The 24,796-nt window shown below is 34.2% G+C and overlaps 2 protein-coding genes across 3 annotated transcripts; both read right to left on the reverse strand.

Annotated features, from left to right (window-relative positions):
- Positions 1-6,439: 6,439 nt before the first annotated feature.
- Positions 6,440-8,523, reverse strand: LOC131600093 (cytochrome P450 71D11-like). The gene is made up of 2 exons (XM_058872320.1): positions 7,428-8,523; positions 6,440-7,265 (listed from the first exon to the last, which is right to left on the reverse strand). The coding sequence occupies exons 1-2, from the start codon at positions 8,334-8,336 to the stop codon at positions 6,642-6,644; spliced, it is 1,533 nt and encodes a 510-aa protein (XP_058728303.1). The 5' UTR covers positions 8,337-8,523; the 3' UTR covers positions 6,440-6,641.
- A 4,520-nt stretch (positions 8,524-13,043) lies between these two features.
- Positions 13,044-16,972, reverse strand: LOC131595692 (splicing factor U2af small subunit B-like). 2 transcript variants are annotated; one of them, XR_009282001.1, is made up of 2 exons: positions 15,873-16,972; positions 13,044-14,693 (listed from the first exon to the last, which is right to left on the reverse strand). XR_009282001.1 is itself a non-coding variant. In XM_058868123.1 (1 exon), the coding sequence occupies exon 1, from the start codon at positions 16,862-16,864 to the stop codon at positions 16,010-16,012; it is 855 nt and encodes a 284-aa protein (XP_058724106.1). In that variant the 5' UTR covers positions 16,865-16,972; the 3' UTR covers positions 15,545-16,009. The 2 variants fall into 2 exon arrangements, 1 of the variants encoding a protein (XP_058724106.1); XM_058868123.1 differs by lacking the exon at positions 13,044-14,693 and having other exon boundaries at positions 15,545-16,972.
- Positions 16,973-24,796: the final 7,824 nt, after the last annotated feature.

The raw sequence follows: 24,796 nt of genomic DNA on the forward strand, positions 1-24,796 counted from the left end.
ATGCTTTGTGTTTTTAGTGTCTTTATATTTTGTTCTCCAGAATGTGTAACACCTTTAAGCCTCGAGTGGTATGCTTAATTACTATGGCCTCTACGACCCTCTCTTTTGAATGCATTAGTTTGCTTTGAACTTTTAACTTGTATGTTTAAAATTATGTCTTGTATGTATGAATGTTGTACAATCGACTTTGCGATGTATGACTTCCCCCCAAGCAAGAAGCCTGCGTAGTGGATGAAGTGTTCTCTAGACACGATTGTATACTGAAGACAATTGACCCCTGGTTCACAAGAACGTGGAGGGCCGACTAGTTTAGGACACAAGACCGCGATGGTCTAGTTGGCTTGTGTCAGAAAAGGGCTGTGATGGCGTAATTTTGAGTAACGCGACAAGAGACCGCGATGGCCTTATCGACTTTATCAAAAGGGTCGTGATGGCACAATTTTGACTAACGCGACAAGAGACCGCGACAGCCTAGTCGACTTTATCAAAAGGGTCGTGATGACACAATTTTAACTAACGTGACATGAGACCATGATGGCCTAGTCGACTTTATCAAAAGAGTCGCGATGGCACAATTTTGACAAGAGACTGTGATGGCCTAGTCGACTTTATTAAAAGGGTTGCGATGGTACAATTTTAACTAACGCGACAATAGAGCGCGATGGTCTAGTCGACTTTATCAAAAGGACTGCAATAGCACAATTTTGACTAACGCGACAAGAGACCGCGATGGCCTAGTCGACTTTATCAAAAGGTCCGCGATAGCACAATTTTGACTAACGTGACAAGAGACCGCGATGGCCTAGTTGACTTTATCAAAAGGGTCGCGATGGCACAATTTTGACTAACGTGACAAGAGACCACGATGGCCTAGTCGACTTTAACAAAAGGACCGCGATGTCACAGTTTTGACTAACGCGACAAGAGACCGCGATGGCCTAGTCGACTTGTCTCCGGTAAGTACTTTTGTTGTTTAATTTCTCTAATGGAATTCACGTTGTTTTGAAGAGATCGGAGGTGCCTCATTAAAAACTCTAGTAGGGAAAAGAGTACTCCTAAAATTCTCATAGGAGAATAACAAGCTTATTCAATATCCAAATCCTAGAAAAAAACTAAATTGTCGCTTTCTCTTATTATTGCTCGACGATGGGCATACTTATTCCTCTGAAGAAGAAGATTGGTGGATTCCCCATTCCCCAATTTTCTGCTTTGCCCTCATCATCGAAGTACCCCAATTTCCACTATGGGGTGTCAGGGAACGCGCCTCTTGAATATTATTCTCGGGACCCATTGTCCTTCTCTAAGTGAGACCTTCTCTTTATTGCTCTTGACTATGTTGGATCCTTCTTGCCTGCGGATGATGAAAAAACATCATTTATATAGGACAACAACTTACCATGCTGAATCAGAGGCTCTATCTCCTTTTTGAGCTACATGCATTCCTTCGTGTGATGGCCTCCTACTCGGTGAAATGAGCACACCGGTTCCTTTCCACTGAGCAGTGTCACGCTGCGAGCCCGCAGTGGTCTGACTATTAGGCCCAGATGATCCATCTCTCGCATGATATTCGACCTCCTCGAATTGAGGGGTGTAAAAGGTCGTTCTTTCCTCCCACAGTGCATCCGGCCTCGTTCTCGCGTATCATATCCCTGCACCTAGGATTGTTTTTCCTTCCCAAGCGTGTTTCTGTCCGGTCTGTTGTGAAGACTCTTCGGGATGCTGGGGCGGTATTCTTCCTTGTTGCTTTCTTCCTCCAGGACGCTATGGCTGAGGAGGTCTATTGTTTCCTTTGTGATGGCCTTCGGTTTTCGAACCGACGGTCCTTCCAAGTCACCAACCCGGATATTGTCTTGGGGAGCCCCTGTGTTATGAATAGCTCTTTCGTTGAAACAAACTCGGTATTCCTGAGCGTGCCCGATCAATCCCGAATGGTTACTATGATTTGGATTTTATTGTCCTTGAACATGTGGTCGGCCTGAAACAACAACAAATATTTCTACGTGTTCTTTTTTATCACCTGTTCATAAATGTTTTATATTTTTTTCTTATATTTATCAATAATAAATATTTTTTTATTGATATATATTCGTCTCTTATTACGTATCAATGATAAACACATGTCTTATTTTTTTTATCTCATTGATAAATAGTCGTTATGTAACTTTTTTTACTAGTCACAGAGTTGTTATGTATTTTTTATAAACTTAATTGCACTTTTGATTTTTCTATTTAGGTGTTTATAACTTTTTAATTAATTTTTCTATTCTGAAACTCATTTTTTTATCTCATATTTACTTTTCTTAAGATTTGTTGGTCTCCCTCCATGTTTGTAAATATTACAATGGTAATTAAGATAATTATTTATTTATTTATGAGATGAAAATGATGACTAGGATAAAAAATTATCAATTTTTTAAACAATATTATAACTAATTTTATTTATGAAAAAAAAATCAAATTTAAATTTAAATTTTATACACATATTTATAATTTATCAAATTCTTTTAACAGAATAAATTTAAATTTAAATTTTTTTACAAATATTTACAATTTATCAAATTCTTTTACAGAATAGATTTAAATTTAATATTTTTATATAACAAATTATTTAATAATTTTAATTTAGTTTTTTAAGAAATTAATTAATCAAAAGAAAAAAATTATATACTTAGGGTTTTTCTTCAATATTCTTATAGCATTTTTTACAATATTTTTTTGATCTATGGATGAATAAGCTTTATAAAGATTTTTGATAAATAAAACGACGTGGAACTCGGATCACTATTGCAACATTTTCTTGAAGCTCTAGTTTTCTCACTTCAATATTTCCTTCAATGGTGCCTTTTTTAGCCCAAGATAAAGCAATCCAATTCCCTCTTTTTGCATGTCTGTGGACAGCATATCAACAAGCTCCGCTGCAAACATAAGCTTGCATCGCTCTTTTTATTTTATAATTTAATATAACTAAACACTTGTCTAATTAAGAAACTTAGCAATTCATAGTCATTAGCTAAAGCCATGCATCATGTGTAACATACTGTAACTTAAACTGAATGAATCTTATGACAATAAAGTTTCAACTGAAGAGGTTTTCCAAAAATTCAAATTGGTCAATTACAATTTTGAAGACAACATTCAAAATTTAAAATTAAAACCACATGGATTAATACAGAGTTAATGTTTTGAAATTTGAAACTCAATCGGGTTTTTACCAATAACAATATTGTAGGTAAAATTATCTGAAAAGATGCAAACCTTGTGAATAGGAATTAGTTTAAATGTATTTATTTAGTGTAATTACCGATATAGCCCAGTAACCTTTATATATACGAGAAATAATAATGAGAAAAGTATCAAGCCAAGAATTATTGACATGGTATCAGTAGGTTTTCGATCAAACCTGTGAGTTTTAGGTTAATCTTGCCTTTATTCAGCGACACCCCACTGGGTCGCTCTTGAAATCGTCTCGGGAGATCTCGTTTCTCGGTACTTGAAATCATCTCGGTTCTCGGTAATCTCTTCCAAGATTGCGATTCTAATCTCGGGTGCTTACAAATTGTGTTTGCTTTGATCGTGTTATCGTATCGGTGTCGGCAAATATTCTGAATTAGGGTTTTGACTTTGTGTCGGCAATTATTCTGAATTAGGGTTTTGACTCTGTGTCGGCAATTATTCTGAATTAGAGTTTAGACTCTGTGTCGGCAATTATTCTGAATTAGGGTTTTGACTTGGTGTCGGCGAGTATCCTGAATTGGGGTGTTGATTTGGTGTCGGCAAGTATTTTCTTCAGTGTTCCGTTGGTGTTTCTTGTTTCACGTTAACAAAATTGTTACGTTAACAAAATTGTTCTTAAGTCATCTCTGATATTATGGCTTCCGAAGAAGAGATAGATCATATTTGTGTTCGTTTTACCGGAAAGAATTATCTTGTTTGGGAATTTCAGTTTCGGATGTATGTCAAAGGGAAAGGATTATGGAGTCACTTGGACGATGTCTCTTTGGCACCGTTAGAGACAACTGACTTAGATGCATGGGAAATAGAAGATGCTCAGATTATCACTTGGATTCTCGGTACTATTGATCCTCACATGATTAATAATTTGCGATCTTTTTCCACTGCCCAAGAAATGTGGAACTACTTGAAGCGTATCTATAACCTAGACAATGCGGCCAAACGTTTTCAGTTGGAGCTAGACATTGCCAATTACAAACAAGGCAATCTGTCTGTTCAAGAATATTATTCTGGTTTTTTGAATTTGTGGACAGAACACTCTGCAATTATACATGTTGATGTTCCCAAAAGTTCTCTCGCGGATGTCCAAGAGGTCTACAATACTAGTAGGCGAAATCAATTTCTCATGAAGCTTCGTGCAGAATTTGAGGTTGTCAGAGGTGCCTTGTTGAATAGGAATCCCGTTCCTTCTTTAGATACATGTGTCGGTGAACTTCTCAGAGAGGAACAGCGTCTTGCTACTCAAGGATCCATGTCTCGTGATGTTGTCATTTCTGAGTCTGCTATGTTTGCATATGCTCCTCATAGTAGAGGTAAAGGTCGTGATATTCGACATGTCCAATGTTTCTCTTGCAAACAATTTGGACATTTTGCTCAGAGTTGCAGTAAGAAGTTTTGTAATTATTGCAAGAAGCGGGGCCATATTATCTCTGATTGTCCCACCCGTCCTCCACGATCAACACAACGTTCGGTGCAAGCATTTTCTGCTAGTACAGGCTCTGCAGTTGGTCCTTCCATCACCAATCCATCTAATGGTGGTGCTCTCCAACCTGAAATAATCCAACAGATGGTACTTTCCGCTCTATCAACCTTGGGAATTCAGGGTAAGTCTTCGAATGTTTCCCGCCCGTGGTTTCTTGATTCTGGTGCATCCAATCACATGACCGCCTCTTCTGAATACTTGCACAATTTACATTCTTACCATGGTAATCAGAAAATTCAAATTGCGGATGGTAATGCTCTCTCTATCACGAATGTTGGTGACCTCAACTCTGATTTTCGGGATGTGTTTGTAGCACCTGGACTTGCTTCCAATTTATTATCTGTTGGTCAATTGGTTGATAATAATTGTAATGTAAATTTTTCTCGTGATGGTTGCCTTGTGCAGGAACAGGTGTCGGGGAAGGTGGTTGCGAAGGGGCCTAAAGTGGGAAGACTGTTTCCACTTCAGTTTATTTCTAGTCATTTATCTCTTGTTTGTAAAAATGTCTTGAATTCTTATGAGGATTGGCATAGAAAATTGGGTCATCCTAACTCTGCTGTTTTATCTCATTTATTTAAAAATGGTTTATTGGGAAATAAAAGTGTTGTTTCTAATGCCTCTCTTTCATGTTCTGTTTGCAAATTAGCTAAAAGTAAAACACTTCCTTTTTCGTTTGGTGCTTATCGGGCTTCCTCTTGTTTTGAACTGATTCATAGTGATGTATGGGGTATGTCTCCTGTAGTTTCTCATGCTCGCTATAAATATTTTGTCACATATGTATCTTCAGCTACATCATCATTTACCCTGCTGGTGTGTTGTGTTTCAGCTACATCATCATTCACAGCAAAAGCTAAAATGAAATCTCCTATGTGCCTGAATTGAAAGACCCATCACAATTACACTTCATCCAGCCAGTATTAGGAGGGCATCACAGCACTTCACGTATGTTAGGAGCACGAGGAGGACAGGTAGTGACGTTGAAAGCTTTAATTATTATGAAATTAGACATAGAGATGGAAGCAAATATTTGAAGAACTGTTATCTGCCAACTTAACTTGGGACATGACCTTGTTGATAGCATTACCACATACTTATTTTTTATTATTGTGTTTCAAATTGTTTCTCGAGGACCAGATCTGGTTGATTATGAAGATGAGAGTGACCTTCTTCACAAGGGAAGTTTGGTTTGATTTTACTCCTTTGCAAATGCTAAGCCATTGCTGCATAGAGGTGGGGTTTGACTGAATGTTGACCCTCCTTCTAAACCAATACCAAGCTTGAGATTTATGCATTCTCTATCTCATCTCATACCGATAATTTCACGGTTTCACAATTATTCAACAAAACAATTGGCTTCATTTTCAGTGGTTGCCCTGCTCTCCGAGCCGTGGTGGCTGGCTGTAACTCTCACCTCAAATATCAAATCAAGCATTGAAACTTAAATTCTACTTGTTTCACAATTTTTTTCATTATTCATTTCACACACATGGACCATGCACCTAAAAAGGCAAGTGTTAGCCGAGTGATTTGCATAGTTGCATTGAATATATTGATTATATGGTTGATGAATATTTTTAAATTTTACATTTATGGTTGGTATGGGGCTCTATCTTAAGAATTTGTATTAGCCAGGCACATAATGACCATATTATTTTCGGGTATAAAGAACCAAATTTAAGTTTTCAAAAGGAAAAAGAAAAGGGCATTCAGGAGAAAGAAGATACATTTGCACCAAAAACAATTGGTTCCTTGTGCATTTACCTTGTAATTATCCTCTATGTTCAACTATTACAGCAGTAATTATTCATTTACCTTGTGAATTGATTTTGTTTTACAATTGGTTCCCCATTTTTATTTCAAAAGCCAACATGAAATAACAAATTCAAGGTTATACTTATAGGCTATATATAGCTTTTGCTTGTATGGTTTAGCTTACAACAGAAGGAAGAGGAGAAGTGGGTATCAAATACAAGTCATGTTTTCTTTTGATGCTAGCTCCAAATTGCTCAGTCATGTCCAAATCCTCACCTTTCATTCCATTGGGAAGCTTCCAATCAAAGTGATACAACAAAAATGCAAGGGCTAGCTCAACATTTATCAGACCGAATGTGATGCCCGGGCACATTCTTCTTCCAGCTCCAAAAGGAATGTACTCAAAATTACTCCCTTTATAATCAATAGAGCTACCGATGAATCTTTCTGGATAGAACCTCTCTGGTTCAATCCAGTACTTAGGATCTCTTCCGATTGCCCATGCATTGACTATTACTTTGGTTTTGATTGGTATATGATACCCATCTATCTCACATGCTTGTCCACATTCTCTTGGAAGCAAAAGAGGAGCTGGAGGGTGTAATCTTAATGTCTCTTTCACAATAGACTTCAAATATTCTAGTTCATTTATATAGTTTTCACCAATATTTCCTCTCATGTTGAAGATTTCTCTCACTTCATCTTGTGCTTTCTTCATCACTCTTTGATCCTTTATCAACTCTGACATTGCCCAAACTATGGTAGAAGCTGATGTATCGCCTCCAGCACCAAAAATGTCCTGAAATGTAAAATGCAAGGATATCATAGACCATTGAAATATTTATATAGAAAAACCATGCTTTAACATGGCTAATAATAATATTGCTCTATTTCAAAGAGACCATTGGGTAAGTATCAAATACTCATTTAAGTTCTACTTCAAGGGGCTTATTATCCTTACCAGGATTATAGCTTTGATGTTGTTGTCAGTTAAGCATATATCTTCATCACTATCATTACCACCTTGAAACTTTAGAAGAACATCGACTAGATCTTCGTCTACTTCACCTTGGCCTTCTTTTACTTTTGACTTTGCTTCTTTATGTTCAATGATGACCTTTTCTAGTAACTCATCAATTTGTCTATGCAACCTCTCAAGTTTTGGCCTCAAACCAGAAACAAGTTGAAGCCATTTAGCAGACGGAAACAGTTCCGCTATGTCAAAACCTCCTCCAACCGATTCTCCATTTCCCAAAGACGCAAGCTCTTCTTGGACTCTGCATTCCTTGCCAAATGCAGCCTTTGTAATGATAGCAAATGTCGACGAAACCACAAGCTGAGTGATGTTGATGGATGACCCTTGCTGTGAATCAATCCTTTTGATGAGACTTGTAAGCACTTCTTCCCTTATTGGCCTAAACGAACCAACACGTTTTTGAGTTAAAAGCTCCATTTTACATATTTTTCGCAGCTGTCTCCAGTAATTTCCATAAGGTGAAAATGCAATATCTGTGCATCCATATGATATTATGTCCATAGATACAATCTTAGGCCTAGATGCAAATACAACATCATGTGTTTTAAGTACCTCCCTAGCATAATCTGGTGAGGAAACAACAATTGCAAAGATCTCTCCAAGTTGTAGTTGCATCAAGGGTCCATGAACTTTGGCCAAGTCTCTTAATTTTCTATGTGGTGTAGAGGTCACTAGATGGTGTATGTGTCCTATAATAGGTAACTTCCATGGTCCTGGGGGTAGGTTTGGAAGAGATGAGCCTTTTTTCTTGAGATTCCTCCCAGTTTTGAGTGCCACAAGAATGATGAGAAAAAAGGAGACAAGTGCTAATAAGTCAAAATTTTGAGAATCCATGGAGAGAATAAAGTAGCTAGTAGGTTGGTTTATGACAAAGTGGTAGCTATGAGCAAGGTTTTATAGTAATGGTTTTCAACCGTAGCTGACAAGCGGCAACATAGTTTTTGAGATTTCTTAAATGGAACCGCAAATGCATTTATAGTGGCATCAATTTTATTTGAAGGGTGTCTTTCGGGTCTGGTTTTGATTCATTATCTACTTAGTTGGAGTGCTCTGGAGTAGAAAATTTTGAAAAAAGTTTAGTTTATATTCTCTTCTTCATCCGTAGAAAAACTTCCTTCCTCTTTTCTTATAAAAATTAGTAAAATACCGTACGTGTCAACTTGTTTTGTCATAATATAAGGTCGTATGACATGTAATATCACTTCAATATAATCAAAATGGAGTTTATACAAATAATATAGTTGGAGTTGATGTGGAATAAAGTGTCATAAAGGATTAGAAATACTCATATATGAACAAAATGCCAACAAATCTAAAAAGAGTACATTTGAAATAAGTTGTAATAATGTAAGAGCAAAATGTCATCAGAATTAAAACAACTTCATGATAGAGTGTATGAGTATAATTCACGTCCTGTAAAAAGAAATTCAAAAAAATATAGAAAAAGGATATTTCTATCTAAATTTGGAATTGCAACATATTAGGAATTAAAAAGGGAAATTTATCTATCATGTGTGAAAAATTTCTTTAAATAATTTTTTTTTTATAAATGGTATGACTACGGATATCCATCAATTAAGAGATTTCAGGTTGATTTTTCATTTATCACATATGTCCTATAAATAAGACTCACATTGTATTAGAATCTCACACACTCAAAATATGAATAATAGAATATATTCTCTTTCTCTCTTTATTGTTTTATTCGGTTTCATAACACGTTATTAGCACGAAGATATGTTATTTTTTTACATGTAGTGGTACAACTATTTCATGAAGATCAGTGAAACAAACAATAGCAACAACTTCATCTAATCATGCAGAACTTTTAGCACTACATGTGGCAAGTTGAGAATGTGTTTGGTTGAGATCCTAAATTCAACACACAAATGGCTTGTGGAAAAAGAAATACAATAACTATATAAATATAATACTACATGCATTACTCAATTGAAAGATGATTACATTAAAGGAGATCGAACAAAACACTTTTTCCAAAATTCTTTTTCACTCATGATCTTAAGAAAAGTGGTGATATAAGTTCCAACAAATTTGTTCATGTAATAATCTTGCAGATCTTTCGGTGCAAAAAGATCGGTCTTCATCGTCAAAGAAATATTCATTGAACCGAGGGGAGAAATGAATTCGTTCAGTTAAAAGGACAGTGTACTCCTTTTGCTTCACTAGATTTTTTTCACTGTGTTTTTTCTAGTAAGGTTTTAACGAGGCGTATCCTGAACAAACATCTAAGGAAGACTGTTATAAATAATGGAAGACATTCTCCCAATAGTTTTTTATTTATTTATAATAATATGTATTGATTAATAAGGAGGTAGTTCATTCACAAAGAATGTTGTACTCTTTTTTCTTCACTAGAACTTTTTTCACTAGGTTTTTTCGAGTAATGTTTTAATGAGACATATTATTTATGGACATCTAAGGAAAAGTGTTATAAATGATATGATTATGGATGTTCCTCAATTAGTAAATTTCAGGTTGTTTTTTCATTTATTACATATGTCCTATAAATAAGACTTATATTATATGAGAATCTCACACACTCAGAATATGAATAATAGAATATACTATATTTTTCTCTTCTCTCTTTTATTATTTTATTCAATTTCATAACATATTTGTTATTACTGTCAAACTTTGCTTTTGTTTCTCATGAATCCATATTTTCAATCTTTCTTTAATGTTGACTCTCAAACTTAGACATTTATTTTCTTCCCTTATAGAAAAACTAGAACATGGTGAGCATATGTCTAAAGGATTTATAATAAAATTGTTAGGTAAGTATTATGTGAAAAAAAGGCATAAAGTACCTGATATAAGTTCAATGGTATAATCATTGATATCATCTATAACTTCAATGGTGAAAGTCAAGATTGCTCTACTTTAAAAATGATTGGACTCTTTGTAGTTATTTTTTTTTTGGCTTTATACCACCGGTTTAGTCCGGTTCGGGGGCGAGTTCTGACATCAAGTGTTTCCATCCCCCTTCCGATCGCAGTTGCGGGGATCGAACCGTGGTTCTCCCTACCAAGTCCAGCGCCAATCACCACTGGATCAACTAAAGATTAGTCTTTGTAATTATTAATCAAATTAGAATAAGCATTTTCAATAACGCCTTCAATTGGGTAATTAAAATTAGATATTAAGAAATCATTTGAAATTGTAATGTCAACATAACTATCATTTGATTTTGAAGCACCAATTTGGCTCTTATTTTAATATTATTTTAACAACCTTGCAAAAAATCACTCTTTAATCAATTATGGAGCTAACTCGTTAACTAATCGATTCAAAATCCTCTAAATCAATTAGAATCCAAACCTGATTGTTTTCTTTCCTAAATTGAAAGGTCTAATCAATTAGCGTCACATGTTTTAGTTTTTTATTTTTTTTGCCAATTATTTTTTATATAAGGAAAATCGTATTCACTTATTTACAACACAAGAAATGAGATATTTTGCTCTTCTTAGAAATGATTTTACACACTATATTATTTTTAGTGTTGAGATAACGAAATAATTAAGTAAGAATTGTGTGATTGTTGTCAGATTCAGATTGTGCTATAATTGTAAATTAAGAATATCATTCTATTGTAACACTGACATTGTTATAAAGGTTGCAAATTGAATATGAATAAAAGTTTGGTATAAAAAGGTTGTGGGTTGATTGCATGATAAAAGATTAAAGTGAGAAAAATTTACTTTCTACCCCTACAATTAGCATTATACCCCTACAATTTTTTTAAACTATCATTTTTACCCTTTAATATTTTTAACCACTTTATTATTTTATTTTTTAAAATTTATAAAAAAAATCATAATAAAATTGTAGCCCTACGCATACAAACCGGAACTCTTTTGTTCCGGTATGTAAAATAAAAGTTAAAAATACATACCAGAACTATTTTGCAAAGTCTTCCGGAACACAAAATAAAACTTGAAATTTTTTAAAAAAATACATACCGGAACTCTTTTGCAAAGTCTTCCGGTATGCAAAATAAAATAATTTATCAAAAAAAAATTCTTGGATGATGGAGTAAGTCACACGGTTTAAGACCGAAAATAGTATAAATTTTGATATACATTTTCCAAACTCTTCTCTTTTTACTTTCTTATCATTTGTCTTGTACGTTTAAATCTCTTCAATACTTCTTTTATGTCGTATTTTTAAATTTGATTGTAGTAATTATAATTTCAATCATCTTTTCAATGTTTTTTTAAATTTGATGATAGTAATTATACTTTTAATTCTCTTTTCAAAATTTATTTTCTCTCATATTTTTAAAATATTGTGTATGTTAGAATATTGTAAGATATTATATTATTCATTTTAAATTATAGAAACACGTCTTTTATCTTTCCTTTATGTTGTTTTATGTTTTTATGTCATTTTCTTCTATTCTTCCTTCACTCTTCAGTCACCGCCTTCTTGATCTCTTTTTTAATTTTTTTTCTCATCTTTTAAAAAGAAAGTGCATTTCTTGAAAAAAAATTGAAAAAGAAATAAGTAGTGTGTTTTCAATGTCTCAACCTTTTTAATTTCTAAAAATTTTGAAAATCCAAATTTTTTTTCTCTTGTTACCAAGTCTCAAACGGGGTACCTTAAAGTTGAAGGGTAAGTTCACAACCAAGTGGCCTCTCAGAAATGTGGTAGAAATTTTAATTTAAAAAATGTGGGAATATTTTTTTTTTACATTTTGTGCAAAATATGAGGCAAAATTGTAATCTTAGGAGAATTGTGGGAGTAAGGAGACTAACTGGAGAGATATGTAGTATATTTTTCAATTAATTTTAGCCTACTATTTACATGAGCTTCAATACTCTTCTACTCTGTGCTCTTCATTTTAAATACTCTTTGAATATGCATATTCGAACCATTCAAATTTTTAGTTTAGTTGTTTTCGAATATGCATATCCTATTTCAATATTTCATTTTCAAGAATATAAATCAATGTTCTAATTTTTTTTTTATTTTGGAAAAATATTTATTTATAATATAGTTATAATATAATTAAATTGAATTATTATTGATAAAGAATATCTTAAATATAAATTGTTATAAATAAGAAATAAAGATTAATTTTAAAAAATAATTATATGAGTGAAAATTTTAAATAAAGAGTAACTTATTATATTTAAGGAAACAATTGTAAAATTTCGTAAGTTTTTTAAAAACATTTCCTCTTCTTTTGCTTAATATTAGTTTAAGAAAAATAAGCTATATATTAATTATTATAACGATAATTTTTTAGTTTCATGTACCTAAAATTAAAGGGGTTGAATATATATACATGAAATTAATTTTATAATATTATATATGTTTCATTTTATATATAGAATTTTCTTTGAAAATTAAGGGAAAATTCTGGGAAAAAAAATTTATTTAATAAAAATGTTGAAACTGTTTCCTTAAATCACTTTTCTCTTGTAATGAAAAAATATAATTCTTCCATTTTTCAAACTTTAGAAATCTTTTATTTAAGGAAACAATTGTTTAAAAAGTTTGACAATTTCTTTCTTTAAAAAAATATTTCTTCTTTTGTTCCTATCCAATTTTAAAAGTGGATTAATTTATGTCAAATAAATTATTACAAAATTAAAATTTTAAAAATATTAATTTTTAATAAACATTAATTTTTAATAATATTATAAATTAAAATTTTATTTTAAAAAGATTTTTTCTTATTATAATATATCTTAGACAAATAAACAAAGAATAACTAAAAAAACCATTAAATTTAAATGAAAATTTTAAAGAATAACTTAAATACTGATTATTATATAAATATACCATTAATTCAATTGATTCACCTCCGAAAAATCTCAACACCAAGCACTCAAAGTTGTTTCAGAAATGCATCTCCAAAAACACCACAAATTATAAATTTGGTGTATTTGGAGATGCATCTCGAAATTCTAGGGAAAAAAAAATTCTCGCTCTCCAATACCTCAAGCACTCAAAGTTCACTTGCATATTCCTTGGACTCCCCCCATTCACAATACAAGTATGAAATTGATTTCTTTCAATAAAACTACAAGTATACAGTATAATTTTAATATCACAATTGTTGAAAAAACGTTAACAAAAAGTTGTCGGTATCAGTCAGCAATCCATTGAAATAACATACATGTTAGCATATACGGTGAAATCCAATTCTCCGTATATCACTTCTCAGGAACAGAAAATGATATATCTTTGAAACAAGTATAAATCAACAACTGCTACAAAGCATATATTGGAACAAGCATAAATTGATTGCAAAGATTATGTTGGTCTAGGAATCTAGATAGCTCAAATAGCACAATAGCCCAACTAGTAGAAATCCTAAGACAATAACTAATATATAGTGTGAGTTATTAGTCGAGCCGGTATATTTTATAATATTTAGCAAGGGTGCAGTTACCGTGCATAAATAAAAATCTATGCACCATGCATAGATTATTATGGACCCTTGGATCAAATTCTAGACATCAATAGTTATTACTCATTACTCAATACTCAATACTCAATACTCAATACTCAATACTCAATACTCAATACTCAATACTCAATACTCAATACTCAATACTCAATACTCAATACTCAATACTCAATACTCAATACTCAATACTCAATACTCAATACTCAATACTCAATACTCAATACTCAATACTCAATACTGGATTAAAAAACTATAATCCAATGACTTATGTAGGCTTATGCATGGTGCATAAGGAAAATCCTTATGCATATTAGCCAAAGCCGTTTAGCAATATGACTCATCACAAATTTTCTTTAAACAGCACATACCTATACTTCTGTAAAAATGACAAAGAAAGCGTGTTATAAAATTCACAGGTGGGTCTGCCCAAATTGATCTAAAACGGAATGGATCCCAACCCCATTTGTGAACATTAAATGCAATTTGGACCAGAACACCAAGGTTTTGCTACCTCTGCTACCATAATGGTACTGTGATTGAAACCACATCCACCCTATAAGACAATGATTCTCAGCAGTAAGCAGCCGCAAGGCCACTACAATTTAGAGCCTCAAATAATAATAACTTATCATAGAGACATGCTGTTTTATAGGAAACAAATGAAACCCCAACCTCGTTAATCTTTAAAATTTGAATTGCAATTTCTACATCCGATGAACATCAGCTGCACAACCAATCCCCTAGCACCTAGCCTACACAATAGAACAAGCATTTAAAACCTTGACGCTGTAAGAGGGAATAAAAAAAGATAGTATTGAGAGAGCACGAGCAAAAAAAAACTAGAACCAATTTCTAAAGACAGTTTGGTACATGTCCCAAACAACAAATTAAAAGAAGAAAAAAATCATTTAAAAAACAAAGAACCTGAGAATGGTGAAAGTATTAGTAGACATAAGTATAAGAACAGAGGAATCGAGAATAACAGCAGTAGAAAAGGGAGACACCAAAAATCACAGCATGATAGAAATGCTCTAACTGCATAAATGCAAACCAAAACAAGCCAAATGCTCTAACTGCATAAATGCAAACCAAATGCAAGCTGAAAATCAGGTCTGAAGAGCATATCCTAATTTACACACTAGTAAAGCTTATCGAATTTTCCATTAAGAGAACATAGAAAGCACTGCAACTTAGCACCAATGTTGTGAATTGCGGATAGTGGAAAATAGCAAATTGTTAAAATTCCGCTATGCAATAGTGCTATGGCACCTCTATAGCAACTATTTGACAATATTTCCTACTAAATAGCATATCGCGGAACAATGGCAGTTTGTCCAAATTCCTCTATGGTACAGCGGGATAGCGCCGCTATAGGATATTTAACAGCATTGCTCAGCACTCCAATTAATTAATCAAGACTAAATAAAAAATGTCGCCCGTTCAGCCATCCAAACTAGTAAAAACAATTCATTGAAGCCCCTAACCAACAAAAGTTATGATTCAGTTAGAGTTCATCAAAAGCTATACTCATAGAATCAACAAAATTGACTTCACTAACCAATCTCCGCTCACAATATCAAGCAGAATATAATCCTCGACACCAGAAAACAACTTGTTATTTCCCATTCATGATTGGAATACCAGATAAGATAGCAAACTACTAAGTGCTTACAAATAAACTATTTCAATAACAAATGATAAAATAACGTCAAACTATTTTCATAAGATGTCCTAGAGAGCTCGGGGAAATAACCTCTGAAACAACTTATGGACATGGCACAAGATGTTTTCAGAAGCTCTTAAATAGTCTTACATGTGTTTGAGCTGATCGATAAGCTCAAACAACAAACATATTAAACAAAATAGAAACATAGTGATATTAAATTGTAATCAAGGCTCCTAATCAACCAATTCGAGTACACAATCCTTACCATTCCCTTCTCTTCACCGATTCTTCCATAAACCTCACCGTCGGATATTCACCTTCAGTTGAATTTCACCATACAGCACAAATCACAACCTCAACCTATGTCAAAACAGAAAGTCAAAATAAAAATCAGCAAAAACATCAAGGCTTCTCTTCTCTTTCCCTGTTCCATTGCTCAATCCTTGCTCTTCTTTCCTCGCTCCCTTCCCTTCCTTCCCTCGCCGAACTACCATTTCTCCGCCTTCCACCTTCATCTCTACTATCTCTATTCCTCTCCCTATCCCCATCTCTATCCCTAATCCTATCCCTATCACTACTTCTTCTTCCACGAGACTCATAATCTCTATCTCTATCCCGCGGCCTCTCTCGATCTCCACTTCTCCTTCTCCGACGAGGACTATTACTCCGACTCCTGCTTCTGCTCCGGCTCCGTTGAGAAGAAAACAGTTTCCTCCTCAATTCCCTTCCAATTTTCTTAACATGCATAAAATTACAATAACCACCACGGTTACAACTATTCTCCTCATACTGCCGACACGTCGCCTCACGAAAATCCGTCACCGGAGAAAAATCCGCAAGAATAGGCCGACCGGAGTAAAATCTCCCGTGCAACGAACCAAGCGCCGCCGCGGCATGATCTTCCTCACGAAACAAAACGTAAACATTCCCGATCATATGATCGGCGAGATTATCACAAACGTTTAGCGTTTCGATGTAACCGAATTTAGAAAGTTCTAGAAAGATATCTTCGTAGAAATCTTCGAAGTGCTGCTGGATCTGACGCGGATCGATCGGTTGACCGTTGGGATCGACGCCGGGAGTGATGATATCGGGACGTTGGTACATGTTGGAGAGAAGGAGAGTTGGTGAAATGGTTGGACGGTTGTGGAGACGCGAACAACGGTCGCCGTGTCTACATGCGCCGATCTTGAAGTAGAAGGGACAGTTAACTCGGTCTTTCTCTGTGCCGAATATTGAGGCTAGGTGTTCCGCCATTGTTAAGGGGGGTTTGAGGATTTGGAGAATGGGGTGAATTGGATCTGTGAGTCGTGAGTGTTCGCAGCTTAATATTTAGCCCGTGTTGGGAAATAAACCTACCTGGTTTGGATTGGATGAATGTTGAACTTGGACCAAACTCCACCTAGTTTTTTTTTTTTTTTTGTAAAAAAAAAATTATGAAGTTTTTCATCTAAATAGAAATTTGATTGTTTTTTTTGTTACTATATGCTAATATAAAAGAAAGAAGATCTCATATTTCCTTCACTATAATTTATGATTTTTTAATATAGAGTTTATATTTATTCATAACTTTTATTTTATTTCAAATATATGTACGGGTTGAAATTACAATAGTCGAGAGAGTCTGCTCACATATGAATTGTAAAAAATAAATGATTTTTTGTGTAATTAGTGAATGATATTTTCTATTATGGAAATGGAGTATGTTTATAACTCATTGGGCCTGGGCTAGAAAGTCAGAAAGCGGTTTTCTTAATTTCATTATTAGAAACGTGGAGCAGAGGAAGACTCATTCTCCCATAAATCACGACGGAGGCGGTTTTTCTCATTAAGGGGTGTTTCTAGACTGTTATCCTCAGACAACTCATAAAATTATGGCAAATAGTTCTCATTCGAGCGCTCGCTTGATATTACCATACTTAGTCTCAAACTCCCTATTACATATATTCATTTTTATGCCCGATATAATTATCCCAGTCTCGAGTCCCTCAAGTATGAGACCTTGGAAAGGGAAATTGATTTAATATAGGCAGAAAGTAACTCATTTCAAGGCGAGACTAATCGAGTCCCTCATGCGAAGATTAGATAGTCGAGTCCCTCATGCGAAGATTAAATAGTTGAGTCCCTCAATAAAATATTTGATAGTTGAGCCCATCAAGCGAAGATTAGATAGTCGAGTCTCTTAAGGTAAGACTAGAGTGTGAGTTCCTCAAGCATTGCTTGGGGAGGGTAAATTTTGTCTTTGTATCCTCGCCCTTTGTAGCCCCGTTAGTAACCACGTCTTTTGGGGTTTATTAATAGATATTAAAATTCTATGGCGGTAAATTTTATGATATTTGAGATTCGTCTTAGTTTGCCCATTAACTTTGAAATTTATTTTAACTTGGTTGCACAAATTTATTGTTTGAGACGAGTCCCTCAAGCATTGAGTAGAGCTATCCTTAGCAAGGATCTTTTAATGGTGATCCAATGTATAATTGTCTTATAAGTGGCAAGGATCCTTCGATGAAGGTCCATCATATACTTGTCTTTTATACGATAATGGTCCTTTAATGATGGTCCAATATATAATTTCCTTATACGCAACAAGAATCATTCAATGAAGATTCAACCAATAATTGCCTTATATGCGGCAAGTATGTTTTAGTGAAGGTCTAGCGTAGAATTCCCTTATAGGCAACAAGAATTCTTAAATGAAGGTCGAGCGTATAACTTATCGTAACATCCGGTAATTAAGAAGACATGGTGCCTCATTAAAAAACCCTCCCTTGCAGAGGAAAAGAGTGTGACCTTACCTTTGATACTTTAAAACTAAATCTTTGAGACGATTCACACATTGGAGGGACAAGGCCTTCACCTTATTTAGCAGGAAATGTTAAATAATCAATTATAATAGTATATTAAATTAGTTGAGTTCCATGTTTTAGGGATAAGTCTGTCGTCCAATTCTTTGAGCTTATAGGCGTTACGTAGTAGCTTTTGGTATATTCAATATAGACCTTCCTAACTAGGTAGAAACTTTCCCAATTGAGTAAGTGTGACCACCTGTCTAAGTACGATGTCCCCTTATTGTAATTCACGTGAGACCGCATTTGAATTGTATCTTCTTGCAACCCTCAGTTTTGCGGTGAATTTCCGGATATATGCAATTCCCCTAGTTTCATTGACAAGGTCACTTGCACACCAAAGTTCCATCTTGTTTTCTTCTTCACTAAATTGTTCTCATCTCCGAGTGGGTGTGTCAATTTCAACGGAAAAAACATGGCGACAACGTTTAAACCATTGTAAATGGAGTTTCCTTGATCGTGGAATATGGATAGTGTAATATGACCATAAAACCTCTTGAAGTTGTTCGGTCCATAGGCCATTGGCAATGTCAAATTTTTTCCTTATCATGCTTAGTATAATCTGATTTACAAACTCGGCATGTCCGTTGGCCTATAGGCTGATGACTAACATGAACTTCATTTGTATCCCCGGGTGATGGCAAAAATCCACCACTACCGAACTAGATAATTGTTGTACCTTTATGAGATATTTGATCATTTGTACCTATTTTGCATGATATTCTTCAGCGATCTAATTTGCAATCAACTATGAGTCGCTCCTGGCTCTAAGACTCAAGGTGCCTATCTATATGGAGAGGTTCATACTCGCAAGGAGGGATTCATACTCTGGTTGATTGTTGTTGGATTTAAATTAGAACCACAGGGATTGCTGTAAGAGGAGGCTGTTTGTTCCCTCTAACACTATTCTAGTGCCAATCCTCTTCATATTCGAGGCACCATCCACTAATAATGTCCATATGTAGGGGACCTCCTCGCCCATGGGTGAGCTAAACTCCTCCAAGAAATCTGCTAGTACTTGGTATTTTATACTTCTTCTAGGAAAAAATGGATATCGTACTTGGATAGTTCATCTGACCAGGATAATTGAGCAAGCTCTAAGAAAGCAAATGAGGATAAGCTTTGGTTTTGTTCTGTTTGCCTAAACAATAATGAGAAAGGAGGGGGAAAGGCACAAATACTTAAAGAGGCAAGTTCAGACTATTAGTGTAAGCCCTAGAGGCTAATAGTTTTGATACTTGTATCAAATTATTTATTAATAAAAAAGACATTTCTTTGTTATGTTTATTTTTCTAAAAAAATAAAGTCCATAGAGTAGCTAGTATGTTTAATGAAACATTAAGTATGACTTAATCATGATATCCCATTAAACATAAGGACATTATTCATAAGTATCCATAGTCAACTTTATTGTACAGTGAGATAACATTAAAGCATTGAGATCATTATGTGGATATGTTGATGATCACATCTCATGGATCATGGATACAGAGTTATCAAGTCTTTGCATAGGATGAATGATAGGATTAATATTTATAATAGATTGATCCACCATGCGAATACTACATAGAATATTATGTAGGTGTCATAAATTATTCTCAAGGTGATAATGGTGTATATCACCTTCGACTTGAAACTATTATGGGCCCTAGATATAGAGCCGAGTAATTTATTTCTAACTAAAAGTTGTTCGTAACAGGATGACCATAAATATGGTCAATGTGTACTCCCTAAATCATGCTAAAGGACACGAGTAACCTAGATGGAATTTGTCCATCCGTTGTAACAAGATATATGTCTAAGGGTCCAATATTGAACTGGACAAGGGTGACACGGTTTATGCCTTGTATTCAATATAGACATGGGGGAAATGGGTAATTATACACACAAACAATACCATGAAAAGGTTCTGTTAGATCAAATGACATTTTTGTAACTTGGGTAGTAGTGATGGGTCACTAGATACCATTCACTATTTATTATATTAAATGTGTAATTTAATATAATTGTCAACGTCACGAGAACCTATAGGGCTACACACATAAGAACATATTTATGAGAGATAGAATAAATAAATGAAATAATAACACCGTAAGGTACATTGTACTTCCAATAATTACAGAACGGTGTAATATACGGTGCATTTAAGTGAGTTGTAAAACACCGTAATGTACGGTGCACTTAAGTGAAATACGGAAAACTATAAGGTACCATGCACTTAACTGAAATATAGAACATCGTAAGGTACCTACAACTTCAAACCCATATCTTCAACCTTCAGGAACATCTCTTCTACCAACCCAAAAAACTTATCCCATCTTCATACCACAAACTTCACTTCAAACCCAAAAAATGCTCCTCGATAAACAAACCCTCAAGAACATTCAAACGTCTCCACATCTCTTCCTCACAAACCCAAAAACTTCAACACATTTCACGCTTTTCTTTATTCAAAACTAAGAAACTACCTAGAAAATCCAAATCATGTTCATACCAATCTATTCGCATTAAACTCAGAATACCCAAAAATACTTTCATCAATCATCAGTCCTTCAAGAACATTCAAACACCTACGTTAACTATTCTTATCACCATCCTTCTTCACCCTTTCTCATATTTCATTCTTAAGCCTTACCCTAACTTCATTTCCCAATCAATCATGGTCACACAAACATATTCAGAATTTTCCACAAATCCTTCAAACCCTTACTATCTCGACCCAAAAAAACCCTTTGTCTTATCCTTGTTACACCACTTCCTGATCATAATAACAACAACTCATGGTCTCACGCCATGAAATTCACTCTAATCTCCAAAATAAGCTTCATCTTTTTTATGGAACCATTGTTCAACTTCCCACCGAGCATACCCTTTATGATTCTCGGCTCTAATTCAATAAGATGGTCCTTATGGATCAATAGTACTCACACTGTTAGGAAAAAACCTAGAAAACTGATTTTCTCAAGGTGACATTTTCAAGATCTCTGATTTTCATAACGATCTTACTCACCTTCATCCAGGAAATCTCGATGTTTCAATGTACTTCACTAAGTTGACATCTCTTTGGGAAAAAATCGATTCCCTTAGACCTACACGTGACTGCACTTGTAATATACCTTGTACATATGGTGATGCCTCCGATCTTCAAAAATACAAGACTCAAGATTGCATAATCAAATTCCTCAAGGGTCTCGATGAGCCATTTTCTAAAGTTCGGTCTCATATTCTCTTGCTTGATACTCTCTCTTCCCTTGACATAACTTTTTAATGCTTCTTGGTCAAGAGAGACATTCATCTACTCGTGTTATTTCAGATAACCCTAAGAGTGTGTTTGGATGAGGTAATTAGAAGTTTTAAGGGAATTTAAAATTCAAAGCAATTCAAATGATTCAATTGAAATCCATTCATTTTAAATTATTTTGTTTGGATGAAGTATTAAGGTAATTCATTGTTAGATTTTTTGGGTATTTTTTTATAAAATATAAATTTTTTGGACCAAATTAAAAAATTGAAAAGTAGGGACCAAATTGCAATTTTTAAAAATTTGAAGGACCAAATTGTAAAATTTAAAAATTATTAAGGACCAATTTGCAATTTTTTAAATTTTTTGGGGTCAATTTTATAATTTTGGAAAATATGAGGACCAATTTGTAAAATTTGAAGAAATAATAATAACAAATACATTCTATGGAACATGAGAGGAATTTCAAATTCTTTGGTTTTTGGTGTCATTTCAAAATGATTAAATTTAACTTAGATGAAATACTCCATAAATTTCCATCATTTTAACAATTCTTCATTTTTGTATCCAAACAATAGATTTTGGTCAAATCATTTTAAATTCCCTCAAAACATTACTTTCCCTCATTAAAATGCTCCATCCAAACACACACTAAGGCTATGCAACTCTAAGCCGCCACCAATTATAGGGGAGCTTGTGGCATAAACTCTTCACGTGGTCACGATTATTTCTTTATGGGTCATGGTACCTCTCTTCAGTAGGGATGTCAACGGGGCAGATATTGTTCAGAGGATGCTTCTTCACTCCCCGCCCCGCCCCTAAATTTAGTCCCCATCCCCAATCCCCGCCACGGGGGAATATTTCCCCCCATCCCCATCCCCACAGATCCCCACGGATATCCACGGAGATCGAATTTTAAGAAAATTTCTACACTTTTTGATCAAAACTATGACACTAGTATTTTGTTTTTTTTCCGTATTTTTTAAAACGCATATATTTGCATCTTTATTTTATAAAAAAAAATCAAAATACATCTTGCATCAATAATAAATAAAAAAAGCAAAAGAACTTGATGTTGCTGATATTTTTTATGTAAAAATAAATAAATAGTAACATAACTTCTTGCTACCGTGCTTCCACTAATTTACTACCACAATACCGATGTCGTCCAGCGCAAGTGGTTGATTATGTGTGACAAATCTATAACTTCTAATGACTCTTCATTTTCTAATACATTGTAAAATTATATAATTATATAATATATAAAATATATAAATTAACATATATCTTCGGAGTCGGGGAATCCACGGGGACGGAGGATACTTTCCCAATCCCCGCCCCAAAGTGTTATCGGGGGAACTTTTCCCTCCATCCCCATCCCCACGGGGAAAAAAATCCCCAACTTCGGATCTCCGCACAGATATTCCCCACAGGGATCCCCATTAACAGATGCAATTGACATCCCTACTCTTCAGCATGTTTGCACCCATTATGGGTGCAAAAATCATATAGTGGAGACTTGTTTCATGAAACATGGCTACCTCGATTATACTTACAAAAGTTCCAAGGTATCTATCAATAAGGCATATACTTTCACTCTATTTGAATCCTCTTCTCCCTCGCAAGATTCTCAGTAATCTCTAGCCACTATGCAAGACTTATACAATAAGATACTTCAACTCCTTCTTCATCAACAAGTATCGTCTTTCTCAACTATTTTTTCTCATCCCGTCCTCTCACATATTTCTCAATCTCTACCTCCTTGAATGGTAAGCCAAATGTATAGTGGGTAATTGATACAAGGGATACTCACCACATCACTCAGGATTTACATAATTTCATTTCTTATTCTTATATATATATATATATATATATATATATATATATATATATATATATATATATATATATATATATATATATATATATCCTCTATTAACATGAAATTGCCTAATTGTTATGTTTTCTTAACACATAGTCACATATGACATGCACTATTCACCTTTCCAATTCCTTAATCCTAACTCATGTTTACTACATCCCTACCTTCATTGTTAATTTAATTTTTGCCACTAAATTTATAGATGCATCTTCTTGTCATCTAACCTTCACTAACACACAATGTCTTATTTTGCAGAAAAATTCCAAGATACTAATTAGGTTAGTTGACAAACATCACAAACTCGATGTCCTTCAAGCACATACCATTTTCTACCCACCCTTTCCCCCTTTTATTGAAATTATGTACAACATGTTTCTTCCAATATTTGGCATAGAAGATTAGGTAACTTATCCCCTTCTGTTCATAAAAAATTGTCTTCAATTTTTCCCAGCATTACTCATATTATTAATAATAATATGTTGTGTCATTTATGTCACTTGGCTAAGCACAAACATCTTTCTTATTGTGATAATGGTAACACCACCAATACCCATTTTGCTATATTACATGCTGACATTTGGGGTCCTTACTCAACCCCTCTATCACCAAACAAAGATATTTCCTAACCCTTGTTGACGATTATACTACATTCACTTTGGTTATTTTTATGACCTACAAAAGTGAAACTAGGAAACACTTACTTAATTTTGTCTATTTTATCACCACACAGTTTTCTACCAAACCAAAATGTATTTGCATTGACAGTGAGCCTGGATTTTTAATGCAAGATTTTTTTAATTAACCACAAGTTATCTTGCATCAAAGATCCTATGTTGAATGCCCTCAACAAAATGGAATTGTTTAAAGGAGATACCAATGCATCCTCAACGCTACAAGATTTGTGTTTCTTCAAGCTAGTCTTCTTAAAAACTTTTGGCAGTTATCTATTGCCCATGTTGTGCACATTATTAACCGTTTATGTAACACCCTTCTAAACCCCGCGGCAATTTTTAAACAATTATATCAGAGTAAAACATAAACACAAGGGTGCCACAATTATATAAAATAATTAAACCAATCATGGTCAAGTCATGCTTCGTTAGGAAACGGTTCACCAAATCGTAATTATGTTTATCACAGCGGAATAAGAAACATTATCAGTTACATCCAATGGAATCATAATCCAACACCAAATAAAGTAGATTAATTTCATAAAACTC

Source organism: Vicia villosa, linkage group LG4 (genome assembly GCF_029867415.1).
Source record: "Vicia villosa cultivar HV-30 ecotype Madison, WI linkage group LG4, Vvil1.0, whole genome shotgun sequence".
Classification (NCBI taxonomy): domain Eukaryota; kingdom Viridiplantae; phylum Streptophyta; class Magnoliopsida; order Fabales; family Fabaceae; genus Vicia; species Vicia villosa.